We start from the raw sequence: 24,065 nt of genomic DNA on the forward strand, positions 1-24,065 counted from the left end.
GCTCTGGCATCCAACCCTTAGGCATGCAATGTGCTTGCTAATTGAGCATCCAACAATTAAGGGGGTGGGGGGGCCAAGGAGCTTTACCAACATATGTGTCACTTAATACGGTTAGGTGTGATGTTAGACAAACAGGATCGAGGCCAAGAGCCACAGCAAATAAACAGATCCGCCGTGTGTTGACGGATCGAGTCAAGGCTCCTGGTGGGCTGCGTGCTTTGGCTAATAGCAGGTAAAACAGAGGGGAAACACGAGATGCTTTGCAGTGGGATGGACAGACAGAGAAATGAACACAATGAAGGCTCAGGGGCCATGGGCTCAGGGTTGTGTTTGTCATACCAGTCCCCCTCCACCCGAGCGGAGCAGACGACGGTAATAATAGCCACCACAGACACAAAGCAGCTGGCCGTGTTGCCTGCCAAGTCATCATAGGACTGACATCCAGAGAGCAGAGCTGTTCCACACTTATGGATTTGTTGGGGAGCTACAATGTGCTATGCGGTAGCTGATAGTACAATTCAGAGCAATAGAATCTTGCCATGATGCCCCGAATCCATTTTATCCCACATAATATCGTATCATGGCATTTGTATGACACTTGGAGACGTTCCATCGTAAGGACTTTAATCTGTAATTATATACTGTGCCGTAAACAGTCAGCAAATTGAACAGTAGGAATTTCATTGCCCTCTAGAAAAATATAAGGTAAAACAAATCAGTTGCTCTCATTGCAGCTTAGAATTTCATAATGGCAACTTGGAATACTTCAAACAAAATTGTGTGTGTGTTTGTGGCCCACCCGCGCTCTCTTCAGAGCCCTGCCCATGGGACTTGTGTTTAGTCTTCAGGCGCTGTCACTCACACAGAGAGAGGGAGCCAGGACAGCAGAGGACGCCCCCCCCGTCCTCTCCTCGCTCACTTCTTCCACCCCTGCCGCCTGTTCACATGACTAACCAGGATGATCTCATCCCACAGACCACCACTGGGCACAGCTGTTACAGGAGGTCTGTCAGACCATCAGAGGGTTTGAAAGAACCAGTATAACATACTAATGTAGGGTGTCTAAAAGGGTCTTAACAGGGTCTCTGGCAAAACCCATCACTGCCTGGCACAAGTGTTCATAAGAAGTGATTGAAATCAGATCTAACATATGTGGTTGATGAGTGCATTTCTAAGACAATTTGTAGAAGTAGTAGAAAACTTACTATACTTACGAATTTAAGTTACTTTCTTTGAAATATAAAACATTGTGATGCATCTTCATGGGAAATAAATAGTGCGCTGTTGAGTTACCTCAACAGTCATGGGGATGTTCTGCTTGCGCACGTTGTTGTTGTGCTGGTCCGTGTTGAGCATGATGACAGCGTAGGCCAGGGCGAAGCCCGCGTCGTTGGTCATGAAGGGAGAGCCGTTCACTTTCTACACACACACACACACACACACACACACAGAGGAACACAGACTAAAATAACCCTCTGTCCATCCATATATACATCAACAGCTGAGTTGCAGGCACTATTTCAGGTATAGTTCCAGATACATATTATAATATAACTACCTTCGGCATAACGTTCAAATATCTATACTGAACGAAAATATAAACGCAACATGTAAAGTGTTGGTCCCATGTTCCATGAGCTGAAATAAAAGATCCCAACAGGCCTCACAACCGCAGACCACGTGTAACCATGCCAGCTCAGGACCTCCACATCCGGCTTCTTCACCTGAGGGATCGTCTGAGTCCAGTCACCTGGACAGCTGATGAAACTGAGTAGTATTTGTCTGTAATAAAACCCTTGTGGGGAAAAACTTATTCTGATTGGCTGGGCCTGACTCCCCAGTGGGTGGGCCTATGCCCTACCAGGCCCACCCATGGCTGCGCCGCTGCCCAGTCAAGTGAAATCCATAGATTAGGGCCTAATGAAATTATTATAATTGACCGATTACCTTATAACCTCAGTAAAATCGTTGAAATTGTTGCATTTCGATTTTTGTTCAGTATATATTTGTGCTGCTGAAAGTGCAGTCACGACGTATGACTGCTCTATAGTGGAAAAAGCCAAGTGTGTATTAAGAATATCTGTAAAGTCATTCAAGGCGATTGTGTATGGAGAGAGACTATGAAAAGACATTACTAGGAATGCACTCCAAGGTCACGAGGACGACCCTCTCCGGTTATTTAAGGAGCAGCCAGTGGCACCATTGGTTTGTCCCCCTGCCTTTGATCAACAGGCCGGCTCTGTTATGCCAACCTTGCCGTTGGCACTGCTACATTTTACTATTCCCCTAATTATTGAGTGATTAATGTCCCTGTCCTTGATTCAGATCTGGGTCGGCGTTCCACAGGAAGTAATTACCTGATGATAGGGACAGTTGGTGACAAGGATAGGGACAGTTGGTGGCAAGGATTGCCTTGCCATGCGGTAATGGAAGAAGTGTGTGAGTCCCTCCGGGTGCCCCGTGCGTGTGTGTGAGAGAGAGAGAGAGAGAGAGAGAGAGCGAGAACGCATTTCAAGGGGGGTAAGGCAGCTGACTTACATGCCAGGTGTCTGTGAAGGTTTCCAAAAGTCGATGGATGACCGGAGCTTCTCCTGGCAGTCTGAAGGCCTCCAGATACAGACGCAGCGCCTCGTCAATACGCAGTCCTTGGAAAGTGAACGTGCTGCACGTGGGAAGGGGAGAATGAGTATAAAGCACTAATATGTAGCGTACCAGTCAAAAGTCTGGACACCTACTCACTCAAGATTTTTTTTAATAGTGAAGACATCAAAACTATGAAATAACACATATGGAATCATGTAGTTACCAAAAAAAAGTGTTAAACAAATCAAAATAGATTCTTCAAAGTAGCCACCCTTTGCCTTGATGACAGCTTTGCACACTCTTGGCATTCTCTCAACCAGCTTCATGAGGTACTGTAGTCACCTGGAATGCATTTCAATTAACAGGTGTGCCTTGTTAAAAGTTCCTTTGTGGAATGTATTTCCTTCTTAATGAGTTTGAGCCAATCAGTTGTGTTGTGACAAGGTAGGGGTGGGTATACAGAAGTTAGCCCTATTTGGTAAAAGACCAAGTCCATATTATGGCAAGAACAGCTAAAATAAGCAAAGAGAAATGACAGTCCTTCATTACTTTAAGATATTAAGGTCAGTCAATTCTGAAAATGTCAAGAACTTTGAAAGTTCTTTCAAGTGCAGTCGCAAAAACCATCAAGCGATATGATGAAACTGGCTTTCATGAGGATCGCCACAGGAAAGYAAGACCCAGAGTTACCTCTGCTGCAGAGGATCAGTTCATCAGAGTTAACTGCACATCAGATTGCAGCCCAAATAAATGCTTCACATAGTTCAAGTAACAGACACATCTCAACAACCTCCACAATCACCCGACCTCAACCCAATTGAGATGGTTTGGGATGAGTTGGACCGCAGAGTGAAGGAAAAGCAGCCAACAAGTGCTGAGCATATGTGGGAACTCCTTCAAGACTGTTGGAAAATCATTCCTCATGAAGCTGGTTGAGAGAATGCCAAGAGTGTGCGAAGCTGTCATCAAGGCAAAGGGTGGCTACTTTGAAGAATCTAAAATATATTTAGATTTCTTTAACACTTTTTTTGGTTACTACATGATTCCATGTGTGTTATTTCATAGTTTTGAAATGCAGAAAATAGTAAAAATATAGAAAAACCCTTAAATGAGTAGGTGTGTCCAAACTTCTGACTGGTACTGTATATTTTGAAGTATATTCTTAAATTTCCTGTCAGGTCTTTTTTTTTTTACACAACTATACATACACTGAGTATACCAAACATTAGGAACACCTTCCTAATATTGAGTTGCACCTTCCCATTTTGTCCTCAGAACAGCTTCAATTCGTTGTGGCATGGACTCTACAAGGTGTTGAAAGCGTTCCACAAGGATGCTGACCCATGTTGACTCCAATGCTTCCCACAGTTGTGTCAAMTTGGCTGGATGTCCTTTGGGTGGTGGACCATTCTTGATACACACGGGAAACTGTTGAGCGTGAAAATCCCAGCATCGTTGCAGTTTTTAACACACTCAAACCGGTGTGCCTGGCACCTACTACCATACACCATTCAAAGGCAATCCATGTCTCAATTGTCTCAATTGTCTCAAGACTTAAAAATCCTTCTTTAACCCCTGTCCTCCACTTCATCTACACTGATTGAAGTGGATTTAACAAGTGACATCAATAAGGGACCATAGTTTTCACCTGGTCAGTCTATGTCATGGCGTTCTTAATGTTTTGTATACAGTTGTGTACTGTATTTGATCATTGTTAGGGATTGAAGACAAATACACTCCTAGGGTTCAAGTAAATAAACTTCACTGCTTCACTATTCATTGCTTCACTAGTAACTGACAAAACCAAGCTTCAGTACAGTTAAATGAAGGAGAAGATCCAGAAAAGGTCTTCTTTTAAAACCAACTGGTTGTACAGCACGCTGCCGGGAAATGATAAAGACTCGTACTTGACGAAGCTGTCCAGTAGCTCCATGTGCTTGCGGTCACTGATGAACTCTCCGATCTGCTTCTTGTCGAGGCGGGGGTTCTCCCGGAGCCACTGGGCCACCTCGTTGTTGTCCATGGGGCTGCTGAGGAGACCCTTTTCCTGCAGGAACTGGATGCCTTTCTTAGGCTTCTGGTTGAACTGCTCTGTGCCGCTGTTCAGCAGCTGTAATCATACAAATAAATACTATCACTTCACTTTAGAGAGACAAACCCCATTGGCATCAATGCATGATTCTCATGTAAAAGTCAGCGTTTACAGTATGTGTTCGACTGCCATGAAAGTTATTTAAAASAGATATACAACAAAATGATAAAAACCTACCTTCTTTTTATTTCTGATGTCCAACAGCTCTTGAGAATCAGGTAAACAAGACGAGAAGCGTTGAGGCTTTGTCGATTCTTTCTTCTCAGCTAACAAAAATAAAATAAAGYCAATTTTCACTTTTAATTCAATTTCATTCATGGCTATAGACCGGAATTCAAACCCAGTTCTCGAGACCTGACCACTGGTTAGTAAAACCAAACCTACCAGATGGCTCTGTCTCTTCCTGGTCTTGTCTGCCCAGTATCATCTTCTCTGCCATTAGGTGCCCGCTGGTAGGTGGAAGGGGCACGCTGTCAGCCTCTGGAACATTCTGACCGTTGGCACGGTTCACCTGCCTGCCTGCTTCTACAACCACATGACAAATATATTCATAACTACCCCTCTATACACATCTGATACAACTGTAGTCAATGTTGAACAAAGCCCATTATAGTATGAGACTATCATAGCAGAAAGTACATCAAATGTTTGATAGAAATCCGCATACCTGTGGTTGTGTCTACACGGTCATTGGTTGATCCCTCTCCTCCCGCCAACACAGTTTCTGCTGATTGGTCCTGCTGAGCTGTGCTGTTGAGCACCTTAGCCTGGCAGTGGGCCTCGGTGCTGTCAATAACAGTCAGTAGGGCCTCTAGTGAGAGGAGGTGAGTTGTGTAGAGCTGTCCGGACACAGGGAAGGCATTCTGCAAGACAAAATGATAAACACACCATAGGTCAACAAAAGAGAACAATGTTCCCCTGAAAATGTAAAGTGTGGAGCGTGACGACATGCATCAAATTGAAATAAATAAAAGTATTAAGCCCTGACTGAACGGGACAGTAGACACTCTTCTAATGCAGATTTCAGAAAGTCAATAAAACCCTAAACTCTCTGGAGTGAGAGTGGCCAAAGAGCTGGTGCCCCAGTTCCCACCTTGGAGAGCAGCTTGGTGAGGTCTTCAAACAGGTTTGAGCAGTAGAAGTCACAGTCGTGGTTGATGTAGAGCTCGGTGACGAAGCTGGGGATCCTCCAGAGCTGCACCAGGGCCTCCAGGGCCATCTCCTTCATCTCATAAGGCATCTTCATGTTCTCTGACGTGATGATGTCCATCAGCTTCTTCAGATACATCTGCACACAACCCAGGTCATTCGGTTTAGTTGGTTATTTTACAACGACTCGTGCGGTTGTGTCAAACAATTGTGTGACAATATCGCAAACAAAAGAAAAGAAACACTCCAAATACCTCAAGCTGAAACTTCAAATGTCCTCGCATGCTCTCAAAGAGCAAGAAGCAGGCTCGTATGGAGGCGGTACACAGGTTCATACGGTCCACATTTAGCAACTGAAAAAGGAAACATGTTATGTCATATTGTGTAGACACAATAGAAGYGTCAAGTTCCCCCTCCTGAATAAGCCTGTGGTGTACAGTACCTGGAAGAGGTGTCTGCAGAGCTCGTCTTTGACCAGACCCAGCAGTGACTGGTAGGGGGCAATGTGGGCTGCTTCCAGAGCCACGGTCAGCAGCTGCAGGCCCATGTGCATCATGGCATCCGTGTTGTGGCGGTCATGGGGGTTGGTCAGCGAGATGAGGAAGCGGAAGAGCTCCCGCAGACAGGGCAGACCGTAGGGGATGAGAGCCGCACCTGGGAGGTTAGGAAGAAACACAAAACAGGAAATTATTGACAAAGCAGGATCAATGAGTTAGCCAGCTAACTTCGATAAACTTATGTTTTAGGTTGTTGAGTAAATAAGATTTGTTTTCACAATATGTATATTTCACAATATTTAGGCAACGCCTTGATCCTGCTTTGTGGTATAACCCTCTGGTGGCGTGAAACACGAGTAGAGTTGCAAAATGTTGGTAATTTTCCCAAAATTCCATGGTTTTCCAGAATCCTAGATTTCCTGCTTATTCCCTCGTAATTTGAGGAATCTTCCAACCAGGATTTCTGGAAAACCGGGGAATATTGGTACAGGTACCCGATTTTTGCAACCCTAGACATGAGATATAAAATAAGACATGGGTAAAACTGAAGGACACTCAAGCAGAGACAAATTGTGGGACATACAGTGCATTCGGGAAATATTCAGACCCCTTGACTTTTTCCACATTTTGTTACGTTACAGCCGTATTCTAAAACGGATTAAAAAAATAAATATCTACACACAATACCCCATAATGACAAAGCGAAAACAGGTTTTTAGACATTTTTGCAAATGACAAATTATAGACCCTTTGCTATGAGACTCGAAATTGAGCTCAGGTGCATCCTGTTTCCATTGATCATCCATGAGATGTTTCTACAACTTGGAGTCCACCTGTAGTAAATTAAATTGATTGGACATGATTTGGAAAGGCCCCACAGTTGACAAAGCATGTCAGAGCAAAAACCAAGCCATGAGGTTGAAGGAATTGTCCGTAGAGCTCAGAGACAGGATTGTGTTGAGGCACTGATCTGGGGAAGGGTACCAAAACATTTCTGCAGCATTGAATGTCCAAGAACACAGTGGCCTCCATCATTCTTAAATTAAATAAGTTTGGAATCACCAAGACTCGTCTTAGCGCTTGCCACCCAGCTAAACTGAGCAATCTTGGTCAGGGAGGTGACCAAGAACCCGATGGTCACTCTGACAGAGCTCCAGAGTTCCTCTGTGGAGATGGGAGAACCTTCCAGAAGGACAATCATCTCTGCAGCATTCTACCAATCAGGCCTTTATGGAAGAGTGGCCAGACGGAAGCCACTCCTCAGTAAAAGGCACATGACAGTCRTTGGAGTTTGTAAAAAATGCACCGAAAGGACTATCAGACCATGAGAAACAAGATTCTCTGGTCTGATGAACCCAAGATTGAACTCTTTGGCCTGAATGCCAAGCGTCACGTCTGGAAGAAACCTGGCACCATCCCTACGGTGAAGTATGGTGGTGGCATCAACATGCTGTGGGGATGTTTTTCAGCGGCAGGGACTGGGACACTAGTCAGGATCGAGGGAAAGATGAACGGATCCAAGTACAGAGAGATCCTTGATGAAAACCTGCTCCAGAGCACTCAGGACTTCAGACTGGGGTGAATGTTCACCTTCCAACAGGACAATGACCCAAAGCACACAGCCAAGACAACACAGGAGTGGCTTTGGGTCCTTGAGTGGCCCAGCCCGAGCTCGGACTTGAACCCAATCGAACATCTCTGGAGAGACCTGAAAATAGCTGTGCAACAACGCGCCCCATCCAACTTGACAGAGCTTGAGAGGATCTGCAGAGAAGAATGGGAGAAACTCCCCAAATACAGGTGTGACAAGCTTGTAGCGTCGTACTCAAGGAGACTCGAGGATTTAATCGCTGCCAAAAGTCCTTCAACAAAGTACCGAGTAAAGGGTTTGAATACTTGTGTAGATGGGATATATTTTTTTCATCAAATTTGCAAAAATTTATTAAAATCTGTTTTTGCTMTGTCATTATGGTGTACTATGTGAGATTGATTAGGGGGGGGGGAAACTATTTAATCCATTTTAGAATAAGGCTGTAACGTAACAAAATGTGGAAAAAGTCAAGGGGTCTGAATACTTTCCGAATGCACTGTAGTTTGAGACATGGGGTGAGACGTGTTGAGACATTTGAACAGACATGAGACAAAGTGAGACAGAGGGCGAGATGTAAAATGGAACAGGTTGAGGCACGGTGAAACTCAAACTGAATGCTGGTTGGTGGTGGTGATAAGAGGGCTCACCATCCTCACCGTCTCTCTGTGTTTGCTGTGGTGTGAAGCGGACACCTCGGGGGTTGACGTAATCCATGTCGTGTATTGAGGCTGAGTCTGACTGCTCCGTCACAGAGTCTCTGTCCTCCAGGACCTCAGGGATGGACTCCACCGAAGCTGACTGGGCACGATGCACCTGCCTCCCCTCAGACTGGCAGGGGAAACAGAAACAGAGTATGAACATTGATGAGCTCCAACAGACTTAATTAAAATATGCACAAAATGACAGACAACATAGCTGCTTCCAGTGCCCCCCCCCACCCCACCTGAGCATCCAGGCATCCAGGCTCTGTGGAAGGGCTAGTTGCTGTGCCTGGGGTGGTGGCGACAGAGCTGCTCTGGTCCAGGTCTGTCAGGTCTTCTCTGGAGGTGGCCTTGGAGCAAGTGTCAAGGCCGCTGTCTGTGGGGCTAGACATGGAAGAGGCCATGCTGTCTGGGACAGACAAACTAACCTGCTCGATGAAAAGGACACCACCTGGTAGACACACACAGCGACCATGGTTAGCTACATCAGATGTTTTGTGGTTGGAGACCGCCTCTATAGACGTATTCACAATTTACATTTTTTCCACTTTAGAGTGCCTGACAGTATAAATGTTGATATATCTATGATGTTTAAATTTGATAGACATAAAATGAAGCCACCTTGGACCAAATATGATTAGATTTACAGAAGAGGCATTTGCTCATTACTAAGGAAGCGTTTGTTATTGATGTTGTGGCGCGGCATGCATTGATATCGTCGGTCAATGGTCTGTTTTCCGGTTATTGCAACGTGGTAGCAGTAATAGATGAAAAGTTCATTTAAAAGATCATAGAAGTGCTGGAGTGGGGTGTAGCAGTCCCGACCTCTGACCACTTATGCCCCCACGGCAACGGGGGTTCAAGCCTCTGCTCGGCAGACTATCCTTCCTTAATGTACCACCTCCTATGTCTATCCCCACGACCTGGTTTCTAACTCAGTCTGAAAAACCAATAAAAATGTGAAAGATGTTCTGAACTCCGATAAAAATATATATATATTTTTTAAAAGCTCTTAAGAAGATGGGGTCTCACCAGTGAGGTTGTTGTTGCTAAGGGTGGCGGGAGGGGCCTGCTCCAATCCGCCCGAGGCGCTTCGTACCATGTGATGGGGGGGCCGGGGCGAGCGCTTCTGCTTCTTCCACTTTGATGACTCGCTCATCCCACCAGCACGCATCTTCAGCTGGAACCAGTAGAACACACTCAGTATACATTCACACACAACCGCTGGCTATGCGCTTGGCTAGGGGCTGTTGTAATATCACATTGTACAGATGAGGGTATTGCATCAGGTTGGACTTTTAAAAGCAATAGGATCCTTCTGGATCATTTACACACTTGGACAGTGACTGTCTTAAAACGGAAAGTAACAGACAGACATCTGAAAACACAAGACAGTGACCGTACACAAAAACGCAGCCACATGCTTCATTCTGTTTAGCAAATGCTGAGACTGCATATAAGTATCCCCAATGACAAGACACAATATACCTATAAGGGTGAATTATAAGACTATACAACAAAAAGTGACAATCACAAGAAACAAATTCAAGCAACCATCAAAGAAATGCACGTAGTAAGATCTGTTTCTTTCTACAAACTAACCCCATGGCATGGCTTTGTTTGTGTACTCTACACATCTAACAAAATCAATACATCTATCATTAGATGCATCTACAATATGGTAGACAAATATTTTTACAATTTTGACCCCCATCGCATTGTGTATGAATCTTCCAAAGAGGGTGGCAAATGGGTTCTGAATAAGAAGGGAGGAGGGGCAGGGTGGATAGGAAGGAGGGATGGTCATTCTCCAACTGAGGCACCAGAGTCTCCTTACCTGCACTCGTTTGTTTTTCCACAAGATATTGTAAGCCTCAGGAGAGAAGGGGGCAGGTGCCCGTGATTAGTGATGGACGACATTTTAGCAGCAGCACACAGACAAGAGACTCAGTCAGTGATGCATGGCGGGGGGGGGGGGGGGGTCCGAACAGAGCACCATGCAAACTCCCCAGGGATGGGTTTGTTTGGGGAAGGGGTGGCGGGTTAGAAGGCTCCATACGAAGACGTTCAAGAATGAGCAGACAAAACAGTGAAGGGCAGGCAATCAGACAGAATGGCAGGCTTCATATTGAAACTGCTTCAAGCCCATTACTATTTTTATTTTACGATTTGTACATTTGGAGTCTAGTTTTGATGAGGTAGGATAGTCAAACAAAAGTCACTTGTGGAGTTTTTTTGTGGTGTGAGGCTAAAACCAGAAATGTCAGCYAAATGTCCAATCTAAGCTACACGATGCAAATATACAAAAATGGGTATGACCACATAAAAACTTTAAAAAATGAAGTAACTTATTTTGTCGTACAGCCTGAAACTATTAGCCAACATTTATTTTCCATTAAATTAAGTTGAATTAAGTTGTTAAGTGGGAAAAACTATTTGAATAATGGATGTAAAATATGTGTTATGGAAATATGAAATTCCTTGAAACCAGTTCTAAGAAGTTCCAAGAAAATGCTGAAATATCCCTCAAATGCACCTTCATGCATTCACTCCAGAAAGCCATGCTATCCTGGCCCATTTCAATGCACTAGCGAGAGCCAATTGAAAGTTGTGTCTTTATCAAGTACCCTCTCTAAGCCCCTCTGATTGGTGTTTATAGGCTGTTCTGCACAAATAAGATCCTGTGTGTCCAGGATACAGGATGGGATCTGTGGGAGGGAACACAGGCAAATGAGCAGTTTGAAAGGAGGAACGCAAAGAAAATCAACAAAGGACACTTGAAAAAAAAAAATGTTTTAAGGCAGCATCCGATGAGATAGAGGTGATATTGGGAAAGAAATGCCATCTTGATGGGTGGAAGCAGAGGGAGGGAAGGGCATTTGGGGTATCCAGTTTCAATCCTGTACCACAAGACAAGATATTATTGTGTAAAGACACTTTTCTTTTTAGCTGAGGGAGTAGAGACCCAGTAAAAAGGTTTAATTTCTTCCCTGTTGGATACATGCACTTTAGTTTCAGAACCAATAGAGGGTTTGTTGCGGTGGCCATCCCTGCAGAGTACAATGATTATTCACAGCACCATGGGGATGACAGCAACAAGGGGGAGACAAAGGGAGGGGGTATTGCAGGCAAATTAGTCATAGCCAGAGAGTAGTGGCACATTCAACATCTAGGCCTAATTTGAGTTTACCTTCTTCATGTTAGCACCCACAAAACTTTTGGCCTCTTCTTTAAATTGGGGTAGTCTGGAAGAAAAATGGGAAATAGATGTCAATTGTCTGACAAATACAGCTACATTAATGTAGCTATGTGATCAATTGATTATTTCCTCCCTCTGTGTTGAGCCCCTGTGCCTTCTCAACCTCTGTCYATTCAAGGTAATTCATTCATCAGCCACCGTGAGGCGACAGGAAACCTGATATCCACACCAACAAAGCAGTTTGTCCATTTGCAGACAATATTTAAAGATGAGTCACTTTCATTTCAACCTGCACACTGAATATGCAGGGTGAGAGCACAGATGGTTTTAAGCCCTAGCAAACTTTGTGACGCCAAGGGAAGTAGCTACTTGCATAACACCGTTTAGGACTAACATGGAGACTACTCTGAATGTTCTTAAATACCACTCTGAAAGAAATCTATTGTGTAACCTCAATATCCATGCAGGGACAAAGAACCTGTACATTTGTTGGTAATCTTAGCTGAAATAATATGTAATCTCTCAAAGGCTTGCAGACAGAAGAAGAGAAACAGCTGGTGWACAAGTTGACAATTGCTTAACAAAGTTATTTTTTTAACTAACCAAACTTCCATGAAAATAATCATAAACAGACAGAGAGACAGAGAGAGAGAGAAATGCTTATGAGGCACTAGGCTGACAGAAGCAATCTGTCTCGGAGGGCATTCATTCCCGGACCCAGATGATGAGCTTCTCAGTGGCTTGGTGAGATGAGCTGTGCAGCGTAATGTTCTCTAATGCATCACACATTGTCTGAGAGCCTTGTGCTCTGTGGACTCTTGGGCTTTGCGGCGAATGAGATGTCACTGGCTGTCTCACACACACACAGACAGAGAGACGGGCCCCTGACGTTAACTCCCGCGTTAATAGTCTTGTCTTGCAAGCTCGATTATTGGATGATCTGTGGGTCCAACAGATTAACATCCCTAATACTTTCAGCAGGCGATCTAAGCCTCCTCGTGAGCACTCGATGAGATCCGCTGCTCATTACGCCCAGCCTGGGGGGGGCTGCCCAAGGCGCTCACATCTTTATTATGGACGAGCTGTGGACAAGAGGGGGGGGGGGGTGCTGGCCAGCCAATAAAGACACCAACAAATGAGGGCGTGGTGTTATAGGCATCCTCAAGGTACTTGCATGTTGGGAAAAGGGCAGTAATAGGCCTACTTTTTTTTTTACCACGGACACAGATGCCTCCTTTGATTGCAACGGCTGTCATTATTTTCTATTTGAATATCCAACAACCAATACACAGTGCTGTAAGAAATATGATAACAAGCTGCTACAGTGCATAACAACTCCCAGCACTGACACAAATGGACTAAGAACGTGCTGACGGTGACTTGGTGATATCAACTGGCTCTATTGTGAAAGACAACACCATGTTTTTTAACAAATCCTGCATCAAATAGCCTCGTCTGACATCCACGTGCCTCCAAGACAGAATTACACCGTGACTATATTTTGAGCTCTGTTTGTTCTCGCGGTGGCGCCTAATACATTTAGAGAATGAGACGACTCTATTCCGGATTATTTTCAGATCATTTCTGGCAGGATTAATGGCCATGCTAATTCTGCATGTGTGTGTTTATGGGGGAGCCGCTCCTCTTCATCTATATGCAGATCATACAGTCTGGCGCTCTGCAGGCTCATCCCCTCGTCTGTGAGACGATGTGACTGGAAGTCTAATGTACGGGCCTCTGGGAGAGGAGGTGGGGAAGCGATGTGGAGCCACCCTATGCTAAATGCCGGTATAAAAAGCATGTTATTGCATTAGTGAACCAGTGACCTCTGAATGCAGAGGCAATTAAGATGCAAAGTGTTGCTGAGGACGTTAACGTATTTAACGATAATACCTATTGAGGCTTCCAAGGCATTATACACCATCACCAGTTGATGGTAAACCAACTTTAGTATAAAAAAAATCTTGAATGATGACCATTGTTGCTTTAACGTCAGTGGTGTAGTGGAGGGTATACACAGGTATATGTCGTATACCCACTTTCTTCCGGTGGGCATTGCGTATACTCACTTCTTAATCCCCACTGATGCGTATCAAAGTGGAGGTATACGCCTATCAATTATTTAGTACAATAGAGAAATCATGCACAAAGTAGCTAACACAAAGCACTTGAAATATATGAATGTGCTGCACACATAACGGTAGCCGAGTTTCAGCGGAATATCATCTGTGGGCAGCAAGACAGCACGCAGCTCTCAACTGGTTGTTGCATTGAGCAGCTCACAGAAGAACGACATTGGTAGCCGGTAGGTAGGAAAGACGTTTCAACTTATATCTACTAGCAAATGGTAACTAAGGCAACAATGGGTATGCAAACAACTGAAAAAGTTTGGTGTGAATCTTTGCGATGTGCACGTCAGTCATCATGGGCTGTTTGAATAAACACGTCTAAAGGATTTCCCAAAAAACCTTCCCAATTAAATGTTGACTGAAGTAAGCCTACCCTGTCAAGATGCTAGTGATGATTTGTATCAATCGGGAAGGCATTTGTTTTGCAAACTCTGCAATTGGATATTGTACAGTACCTAAAAAAGTGTATCCTGATGTGGTTTAAGAATTGTGGTAGAACCTTATTTAAAACAAAATATATTTAAAAAAGTTAGATTGAGAGTGAAAACCTGATAAATCTATAGGAWTTTTTTTAATACCCTTCCTTTTAGAATTTTGTGGCAAAATTTGAGTATACCGACTACTCTAGGTACCACTACACCACAGTTTACCAATGTTGTTTACAAAAACATTGGTTCGCAGGTCTTATGAGGGCAGGGACTTTCATATGGAGTTTAAGTTTACTAAATTATCTTCAAATTAAAGTGTCCCATACTTGTATAATTAAACAGATTTGCAATTTAAACAGAGCACAGTGAAGTAAGCCCTAACCCTACACCTTTCCCTCCCGTGGTTTCTGGGTAGGTGCTCTAATCCAATAACCTAATAGAAATGGGTCTCTATAGACAAACTGGAAGTTAATTTCCTGAAGGTTTCCAGTCACAGTGTACAGTGGGGGGGATTGAGCTTGTCACACACACACCCAACCCCACCCCGTTTACCTGGAGAACAGCAGCTGCACCATGTCTACCAGTGTGTGTTCGGCTGATTTCCTCAGGAGCTCTGTGGAGAGGGCAAAACAAACAGGGCAGGTGCCATTAGAGCCCAGAGGACAAGAGGAGAGAGGGCAGGCTGGGACCTCCTGTCTGTATGTGTTTGGCCAGGATTAGGAGGGTGTTCTGTTAATGCACATCTCAGGGACTGGGGGGGAGGGGTAAGGGGTGTTAGTGAACTAAGGGCAGAAGGCCTGGAGGGGGTGAGAGTTGGAGTTGAGCGGTAGAACTCATATTGTTAGGCTGGTGTGATGGAGGACCCCGGAGGCCATGGAAGCTAAACGTGCGAATCAGGTTCATATCTACGAGTTCCTGATATTTTTCCCCTGGAAAAGCGTCATAAAATACAGCTTAGCGTTCCTTTCTAACACAGCATGTGGACTAGAAGTGTGTATCAATCCCTAGGAGAATTACAGAGACAGAGAACTCACCGCTGAGGCGCACCTCGAAGCAGATGCGGAAACACGACTGCATGATCTCGCACACAGACTCGTTGGTCAGGTGGGCTCCGACGGGCGTGAGCAGCAAGGTCCTCAGGACCTGTCACGGCAGACGCAGTGTGTGTGAGTGTGTGCGTAACATTCAGAGTGGTCATCTCAGTTATTTTACAAGGTATCATAATGTAAATGTTCCACCTCAAAGGGAATTCAGCCAGGGTATTCATGCACGTAAGCCACTTGTATAAAATTTCGAAATGACAACCGATCCCCCATATAGTGAAGTGTCATACTATGACAGAGTACTACTGTAAACAGGGTGACATTTGATATGCAGCCCTTAGGCTTGTTTGAAATAAACACGTTTGATTAATCATTTTCTGGTACACCGTTAGCTGAAAGATTTTAACTAGAAGATTACCTGTAGGATTTTCATGAGCACCACTTCATCGCTGGCGGGGTCCGTCCCTACGAATCTGGCGTGTGTGACGGCGTCTGCCATGTTCTCAATGGCCTCCGCTGCCGCCTCATGGTTAGCATCTGCATAGGACAGACAACAAGAAGTCCGCTGTCGTCGTCATCGTCTTTTTCCGCAGACATTTTATAAAACAGCTTCTTTCATACACTGCTCATTCAAGCTGCCAAGTTCCCGTCAACACTTTAGCTGAATTAAAATTCATCTGAATCCAATCCAAGTTGTATCACAACCGGCCGTGATTGGGAGTCCCATAGGGCGGCACGCAATTGGCCCAGCATTGTCCGGGTTTGGCCGGTGTAGGCAGTCATTGTAAATAAGAATTTGTTCTTAACTGACTTGCCTAGTTAAATAAAGGTTAAATAAAAAAATCWAATAAAAAAAGCATTGTCCTTCAAAACAAAATAGAACAGAGAAGGGAAACGTTGCAGTAGGTGGCCAGTTCAAAGAAGGCAGGTCGAGGACAGTATTATTGAGAGGAATGCACATTGATATTACCCTCTTTTTAACAGATGTCAGCACTGTGCAACAAGCCAACCTGTGAAACGTTTGATATTCACYAAATCAGAGGCAGAAATTGTTTTCCAGACCAACTGAACCACAAATCCTCCAATATGATCAAAGAGGACACATTTTGGTCAATTGAAGCGATTGAATCATTAAAATGGCTAAAAAGCCAAGTAAAATACCATTCTAAGGCAAGAGGGGAAACTAAACAAATCTAGGAGTGCATCATTACATGAATGCATGTTTGATGCAGAGACAGCTGCTGTCAAACAGAAAATGCAGCGAGAACACAGGTTCTGACAAGTGATAGCACTGCATGACTGGACTGTTGATCCAATAAGTCTAACACATCTGATGGTCACACACACACACACACACACACACACACACACACACCAATCTAGCTGGTCCATCCAGAAGGTCCTTCAAAGCCTGGAGATCTAATCACCAAATGTGGCCTTTTGTGGGTCGTGCTGGCCAATTGGCTGTCTAGGCAACAGGAGCCAGTGTTTTGAAATCCAACCGGAGCCAGATAGCAGCCTGGAGCCAGCATGTTTTTCTTTCCCCATCGCTCTTAAAGGAGCATTTCATTAACTAGGCCTAATAAGTGCAGAGCATACTAGGGGAAGGAGTGGGATAATAAGTGAAAGCTTTTCCAGGTAGAGCCATGACGCCACACAACATTCCATCTATTGATATAAACAATAGGAGTGGTTTAGGCCGGGGAGGGGTTTAGCCTGACCGTCGATAATCGCTGTCATTAGCAAAATGAAGAGGGAGAAGTGACTTTCCAGTTGAGATGCTTAACAAATGAGTGTGTGTAAAGTCCTGGAGCGTTTGTCGACGCTTTGAGAAAYCTTGAGTGAATGATACGAGTCACCGAGTTGGGCGGACGCCGAAACGCGGTTAGCAGACTGAAACTGAGTCATGCCAACGTCCCTCAAGAGGCGAGGGCAACAACAACCGTGAAACTTGCGCTGAAAACGTCTCTTACCCACCACAGAAACTGGAGCCACGGGCTATCCAGCAGAATGTCAGAAGTGATATAAAATACTAATCCCTCTTGGCAGAGTCTCCAGAGGATGGCCTAAGAAGGGATGGACCATTGTTAAAATAACACCAGAGACTGGCTGTGTGTGTGTGTGTGTTTGAAGCGAAGTGTGTGTGTGTGGTTGTAGGGGGGCTGGAAAGGCTGACTGGAAATGCTGCCGAGTGAGAGAGTGGCTTTCAGAATGCCACACACACACAAAAACTCCTCCTCAACTTCTCCTCAAACCAAGCAAAAGGACTGGTGCTATCCCCTGGTCTAAGTGAAGTCAGGTTTGCTCACTTGTTCCCCTTCTGAAAGCCACTACAACCCATTGTCAGACAGCCCAGGTAACATTTTAATAAAATACCTCTATAAGATCGCCAAATGTTGCAATAATAGTTTCGCTGCATTCAAAGTTTACTTTACTGGCCTTTAGGTGAAACAAATTTGAAGTCCTATAAAATGCCTTTGATGTAAAACACTCATTAGAAAACCAGCGTGATATTTTACGCCTCTTCTAAGCGGGTAATGGTGGCAAATGCTCAGTTGAGCCGTCCTATGAGCCCTATAAGGCTGTTGTGGCCATGGCTGCTTTCGGCAGGCTGAGTGGAGCTGCCTCTGGGCTCTGAGGGATGTGGTTGAGGAGCGGAGAGGAGAAGAGACGGGTGGGGATCGGGATGTCTGTCAGTGGAGCGGCTTAGGCCAGCACTCCCTCCATGCCAGCAGACCTCAGGCCACAGATTGAGCGGAATTAGCCCTCACTAAATGAAATGTCCCCCTCTTTTCTTCTCTGGACCCCCCAGGGAGACGAGGGGGGGGGGGGGGTCAGGCAGGGCCCATTGCTAACAGAGGAAGGGAGACATGGGACAAAGGGACAACGTGAGGGGGAACATGTTCGGTGTGACACACAGGGTTAAAGGAACAAGGCTACATGCTGTGATGTGGTTCTCCTGAGAGGAGCCTTGGAGGGGATATTAAGTAATGTGTGCAAACTTGCACAGCGCCCTCCTCACCACATCGCAGGCACAGGAGACAGCAGAGCTCTGTAATCATTCAAAGACAAAGCAAAACCACGACGTCTATACAAGAAAGCAGACAGACTAAGAGGGACGTATTTAGCATGCCCACCAGTGGCCGCATTATCCCTGTTATTAACATGTTTTGGCAATTGGACTTTATAGTCGTGATACTTGCAGGCAACTCTTCTTTGTTTCCATATATACTGTATAGTGAGGAAAAACTCAGTGAATCGATCCCTATTCAAGGTAATCTGATTTTGCAAAATGAAATGAGATTCTATTTAGTGATAGTTTTACCATACATCTAAATGGGAAAAAATATCATTTACAAATTCCCATAAAATAAATGATCAAAAACTAGTGAGTGACAGACCAGGAAATCTGAACATCATTTTTGCCACTGCAGCCAGCAGATGGCAGTGTTTATCAGGATCAGCCCTCTGCCTGTCTTCATGTCAGCAATTCACTACTAACAGAAGTCAATTTAAACCTCTTACCTCAACTACCCCACTTGTACAACGGAGTGACAAATGGACAATTGAGTAAAAAGACTTTATTTGAGACGTTTCCTTTGGCTGGGATTTCAAAAGCAAGAGGCGTTTTCCCAAAGTATTGCTAGATGGAGTAGACCTACATGTGCAGTACTAATACATGCTACAGGTCATATCTTTAGCTAATATAGATAGCCAGCTCTCATAAATGTCTGGACTACAGAGGGATACTAAGCTGACTTTTCACTGGAGATAATCAGAATAAACTGGTGGTGCAGTCTCATTAGTATAAAAGCCCTTKGACTCTGAAAGGTCATTCATTCAATCTCATATTCCTCTATGAACATGATACAGACCGTCTCTTGTTCACCTGGTTATTAAGGTAACAGGTTGCTCTCTGACTCGGCAGTCAATTCTAAATTACTAGCTACTGGCACTTCCTCTAAATGACTGTCGTAAGTACCAGAAAACAACCTGGGTAGTATTAGGAACTTTTTGGTCTGAAATGGTAATTAAGCCGTGTAATTTGGCACTACTTACTGGCTAATCAACGAGACCTCAGAACCAACTTGATTACCAGCCTTTGAATAAGTTATTCTTGTGAATAATGTTAATATCTAAATAGATTACATTTCTAAATCAATTTCAATAGGTTACAACATTTTCAGGAAGGCGTAGAATTTATTTGACAATTTAAATCACAATACAGTATAGATAAAAATCTGTCGCAACTCTTATTTCACATTTCAGTAAAACGTTTCCAAGTATTTAACTACAGCTACACTACATTTACTGTACAGTAATATCCAGTTGAAAAACTAATGTATTGATGTCCAATACAATCAGTACCTCGTAACCATTATCAGTTTCTTAATATGTCCAACGACTGTGTGCTCCTACTAGCCACTCGCCATGTGAGCAGACTAAGATGGAGGCTAGGGGAAAACAATGCCTTTGACTTCAGTGTTAACAAGCTGGGAAAGACCTCACAGCATTTGAGGAACACGGGTTGAATTCAAACGGAAGGTAATATCTGAGTGTGTCATATCTTTCTCTTCATTCTGCGCTGGAGGGCCATTGTCTTGAGAGCCGCTGGGTCACGTTTCCATGGTTACCCGTCCCTTTGAAACCCGCTGATGAGGTGTGCGTGTGCGCGCGCGGGGGGGTTTACAGGATTAGGAAGCAGGCGTTGGGTTTTGAGTGACGGACAGCGGCTCTGGGAGTAGGGAAGTGATTTGTGAGGGGGTGGACTGTGATGGTGTGTGCTTGTGACTGTGATGCATGTGAGTGCGGTGTGGTGTGTGTATGTGCGGGTTGTGTGTCTAGATTCAGTTTGCCAGGTATTCTAAGGGCTTGTTGGATCAGTCAGAAAAAGACATCGTAGCAATGGTCATGGAGCTGAAATCAAATTACACCTAGCCTACTGTTCACATATGTTTTATTAACTGAATATTGGACAACAAAACAGCTGAATGATAAAAATACAGCTCAATAAAAAGTTCAGGACAGGGATGCGTTAAATTATGTTATTCAACGTCCCAATGGCGCTTATTTGGTTTAGAGAGGGGTTGCAGCTGTTTCAACGGTCAGAGATGTACTGTACCATCATTTATTCACCCCCTGCCATTTAGAATAACATCTGGTGATGCTTATTTCACACTTTTAACAACAACTGGCGGACACCTGCCATATTTTCACGATGATGCTAGCAAGGACAGGCTGTGCTATTTGTGTGGTAAAAAACAAGTCCATTTAGGCATTGCTAGTGAGAACTCATCATTCTTGGTTTGCCTAAAGCCAGAGGGAGTCCATGAGGACAGTTCCCATAGATTGACAACAGTGTTTCCCCAATATTCATTTAGCAGAGACGCCCTGTTGCTGCTAAATCGTTGCCGCCACTCCAAAAATAAAAAAACAAATATTTTTATATATTTCTGCTGAGACGCGCTTTTAAAAGGATAGTGTGAGGTTTTAGCAATTAAGRCAAATGAACTCATGGAGACAATTTTTATATGTGCAGATTGATGGACGTTGCTAACTTGCGTTAGCGCAATTGCTAACTAGCGTTAGCGCAATGACGAAGTCCTGCTGGCCCCTCCCCCGCTACGTTTTCACCACTGCTGAAAATAAATCCTAGGGGAAACACTGACAATAAAACCAACTCACCCTCTTCATGGAAAGCTGTCTTTAAGAACAATGTAGTGGTCCCACACATTAATATATGTACGTTTTACATTACTTACAATATTTAGGCTAAATAACTGACATCACCGTATGTATCATCAATGCTTACCAATAGGACAACAGTGTTGTTTTTTACCCTGACCTGTCTGTCCGTCTGTATGAGGACAGCTGTGCTGCTCACCTATGAGGCCGTAGGACAGGAACTTGTTGACAGAGGTGAGGGCCAGGCCTGTGATTGGTCCGGTGGTGTCTTCAGATCGTACCACCTCCAGGAAGGGCCGCAGGAATACGTTAGGCTCCACATCTGACAGCTCTGTGGAGACAGAGAGAGGGGACAGGTCAGTCAACATATTCAACCCTGAACACTGATACTGCATATATATATATATATATATATATATATATAGCAGTGTACTGTACCAAATAGATGTGTCCTTTTTTCAGTGTTACAGATCACATATTTCTTCCCAATATCTTAATGCTCTCAGTTATCTTCCCCTATCATGGCAGTGGGATCTTCAAATCCCAAGTGTGGTAAGTCTCGGTAGGGCCTTAGCCTCAGTTCTGCTGTTGTGCACAAACATGCAGAACAGAGTAGTGAACAGCAGTGTGAGGACTTTTCTCTGCTCTCTATAAAAAGGTCTGTGTCAACAGCTCTGGTGCCCCAGGGCAGATCAATGGGGAATTAGCTGCTCAYGAGGTTGTAACCTTCTCCCACTGCTGCAGCACAGTAAGAGATGAGAACAACATGGAGCGAAGTGTGTGTGTGAGTGTGTGAGTGAAAGACAGAGGGAGTGAGAGGCATTCAAGAGCCGCCTCTTATTCACCTTGGCAGCACACGGTATCTTATTACAACTCAATTTCCAAAAGCTTTTTTTAAGGCAGCTGTGTAGGATGTGGGATTTAGCATTAATGAAAATGACTMGAGAGTGACTGGGCTTGGTGTGGGGGTGAGGGTTGCTGGTGGCTCGGAGGGGTCACAGCGACTGGAAGAAATCCCATAACGACCGACAGTGTTTGCATATTTACATATTCCATGACAATCACAAAACATATGGACAAAAGACATGGAGGGAAAGACATTGAACAAGCGTATTCTAAAGCACCCACAAGAGGCAGATTGTGGTGTATAAATGAAAGACTAAATCCGGGTTACACCACAGACAACAAAACACAGCTGGAGAGGAAGATGCCCCAAATCTTCCTCTTAATCAAGGTCACAGAGAAACAAAGATCGCTTTGCATCTTTCGCGATGGGAAACCACCTCGGGCCAATCCGAGGAGGTAACCGCTCCCTCTGAGGGTAACCAAGAGAAAGAGATGGAGGTCGAGAGGGGCTGCAAAATACAAACCAGGTAAAACAACAAACGGAAAAATTAGTGGAGTCACGAACACCGTTTGGCGTGTTGTCGAAACACTGCTTGCCGTAGTAATACCACACGGATTAGGCTTCCTCTAGAGCAGCTACTCTAAACTCCAAAAAACGACTTGTGACTTCAAAAGGCTGAGACGAGCCTTGACCAATTTCCAAGATTGCACGTGACCACCGCGCATTAGCTTGCGATATCCAATATCCCTGCGGCTTGTTTGGAAATCAAATATTTAATAATTTGGACATTTCCACAACCTTTCATCGGACGCCAGGTCGCTCTTAGACTTGCTTCTGAAAGTAATCTTCTCCCGTTTGCATTTTCTTTTTCTTCATTTTTTGGGGGATCTGATGTTTTCTTTGTATTCCCCATGAAAACCCTCAATGCTCCTTTGATGGGGAAGGTCCATTTGGTGTAAATTTAGCCACAATGCTGAAGTACCTGCCTGAACAATGGTCTCAAAACAACCACAGGGTCACCTGAACGCTTCTGAAAAGTAATCCCCACCCKCATCAGATATCAAGGCAGAAATAACAAAAACAAACTTAAAAGAAGAGGTTGTGTAAACTCCAAAAAGAGAAGGCGACCTCCGTTGTGTTCCCATCTATCAATCCATCAGCTCTTAGAAACTTTTAAAGGAGGGGGCTTAGTATCCATTACTTTACAGTTGGGAGAGGAGAAGGGAACGGGGGTGGAGGGTGCTCAAATTAATCCGTCAATAGAGGCTGATAAAGACTTCATCAGAAGCGATCACCCTGTAAGTGCCACGGCTACGTCGCAAAGACCTTCAAATTGGAGAACTCAATTGTGTTGTATTGATCTGGCTGGCCATCGGTGAGTAGGGGCTAGCCCATCAGACAGCTCTCCTGGCAGACCAGCCCAATCTTCTTAAATAAAGGCTAAATATGGCTCTGTACTTCAGCTCAATCTCCAGGGCTTGTGAAGTGAAATAAATAAAGACAGCCGCTGCACCACCACAGTGAGACAATCACACCATACCCAGGTTGACCTCTGGCTGACATTGGCCAATATAAAAAAGGGGATTAAAGTTCCTTACCCATCCATGTATGTATAGCRTATTGCCTCCCAACTCTGTGTGTGCGTTAAATATCAGCCACATTAAATACGGTATGGCATAATAGATTTTACCATTGTTTAAGTCCAATTTGTCTAATACTAAAAAGCACAGCTAGGACATTTGGCCATGTTGGAACCATAGTCCAGTGTTGCATGGTTGCTGTGAGTACATAGGGGAGAGTGAGGCTAAATGTAACATGGGTCAAATGTAGGGTAACTTAGGGTAAAACACCTCCCTACTTGGCAACCAGGGAACGTTTTTGGAGGGGAAATTGTGACATAAAGTGGTTTCTGTGAGAAGTACAGGCAGTATTACCCCGTGTGGCAGAACACCTGAAGTTACCCTAACATTGTATTCACTCCGTTTATGCAAGTTTATTGGGACATAAATGTCATCAATAGGATGCTAACTAGTTCAAAGATCACATTTGGGATCTAGCTAATGATTAGCCCAATAGGGTAAATGCAGATAGGCAACCCCATGCATCAGCCTATTTATTTAT

At 44.3% G+C, this 24,065-nt stretch overlaps 1 protein-coding gene across 7 annotated transcripts in view; it reads right to left on the bottom strand.

Moving 5' to 3' along the window:
* Positions 1-24,065, bottom strand: part of LOC111951704 (Golgi-specific brefeldin A-resistance guanine nucleotide exchange factor 1) — a 75,604-nt gene that overhangs the window by 16,397 nt on the left and 35,142 nt on the right. For 3 of the 7 annotated variants that reach the window (XM_023969914.2, XM_070434899.1, XM_070434900.1), the window contains exons 4-20: positions 21,297-21,428; positions 15,831-15,949; positions 15,404-15,512; positions 14,922-14,982; positions 11,804-11,858; positions 9,646-9,793; positions 8,856-9,064; positions 8,560-8,740; positions 6,267-6,478; positions 6,079-6,177; positions 5,769-5,963; positions 5,343-5,538; positions 5,060-5,200; positions 4,853-4,941; positions 4,491-4,693; positions 2,539-2,662; positions 1,294-1,419 (exon numbers count right to left, since the gene is read on the bottom strand). In XM_023969914.2, the coding sequence (XP_023825682.1) occupies positions 1,294-1,419; positions 2,539-2,662; positions 4,491-4,693; positions 4,853-4,941; positions 5,060-5,200; positions 5,343-5,538; positions 5,769-5,963; positions 6,079-6,177; positions 6,267-6,478; positions 8,560-8,740; positions 8,856-9,064; positions 9,646-9,793; positions 11,804-11,858; positions 14,922-14,982; positions 15,404-15,512; positions 15,831-15,949; positions 21,297-21,428 (2,399 nt within the window). Of the gene's footprint in view, positions 1-1,293; positions 1,420-2,538; positions 2,663-4,490; positions 4,694-4,852; positions 4,942-5,059; positions 5,201-5,342; positions 5,539-5,768; positions 5,964-6,078; positions 6,178-6,266; positions 6,479-8,559; positions 8,741-8,855; positions 9,065-9,645; positions 9,794-10,450; positions 10,578-11,803; positions 11,859-14,921; positions 14,983-15,403; positions 15,513-15,830; positions 15,950-21,296; positions 21,429-24,065 lie in introns of those variants that run through there. The other 4 variants (XM_070434904.1, XM_070434901.1, XM_070434903.1 and 1 more) reach the window with 3 other exon arrangements.

Source organism: Salvelinus sp. IW2-2015, linkage group LG25, assembly GCF_002910315.2.
Source record: "Salvelinus sp. IW2-2015 linkage group LG25, ASM291031v2, whole genome shotgun sequence".
Classification (NCBI taxonomy): Eukaryota; Metazoa; Chordata; class Actinopteri; order Salmoniformes; family Salmonidae; genus Salvelinus; species Salvelinus sp. IW2-2015.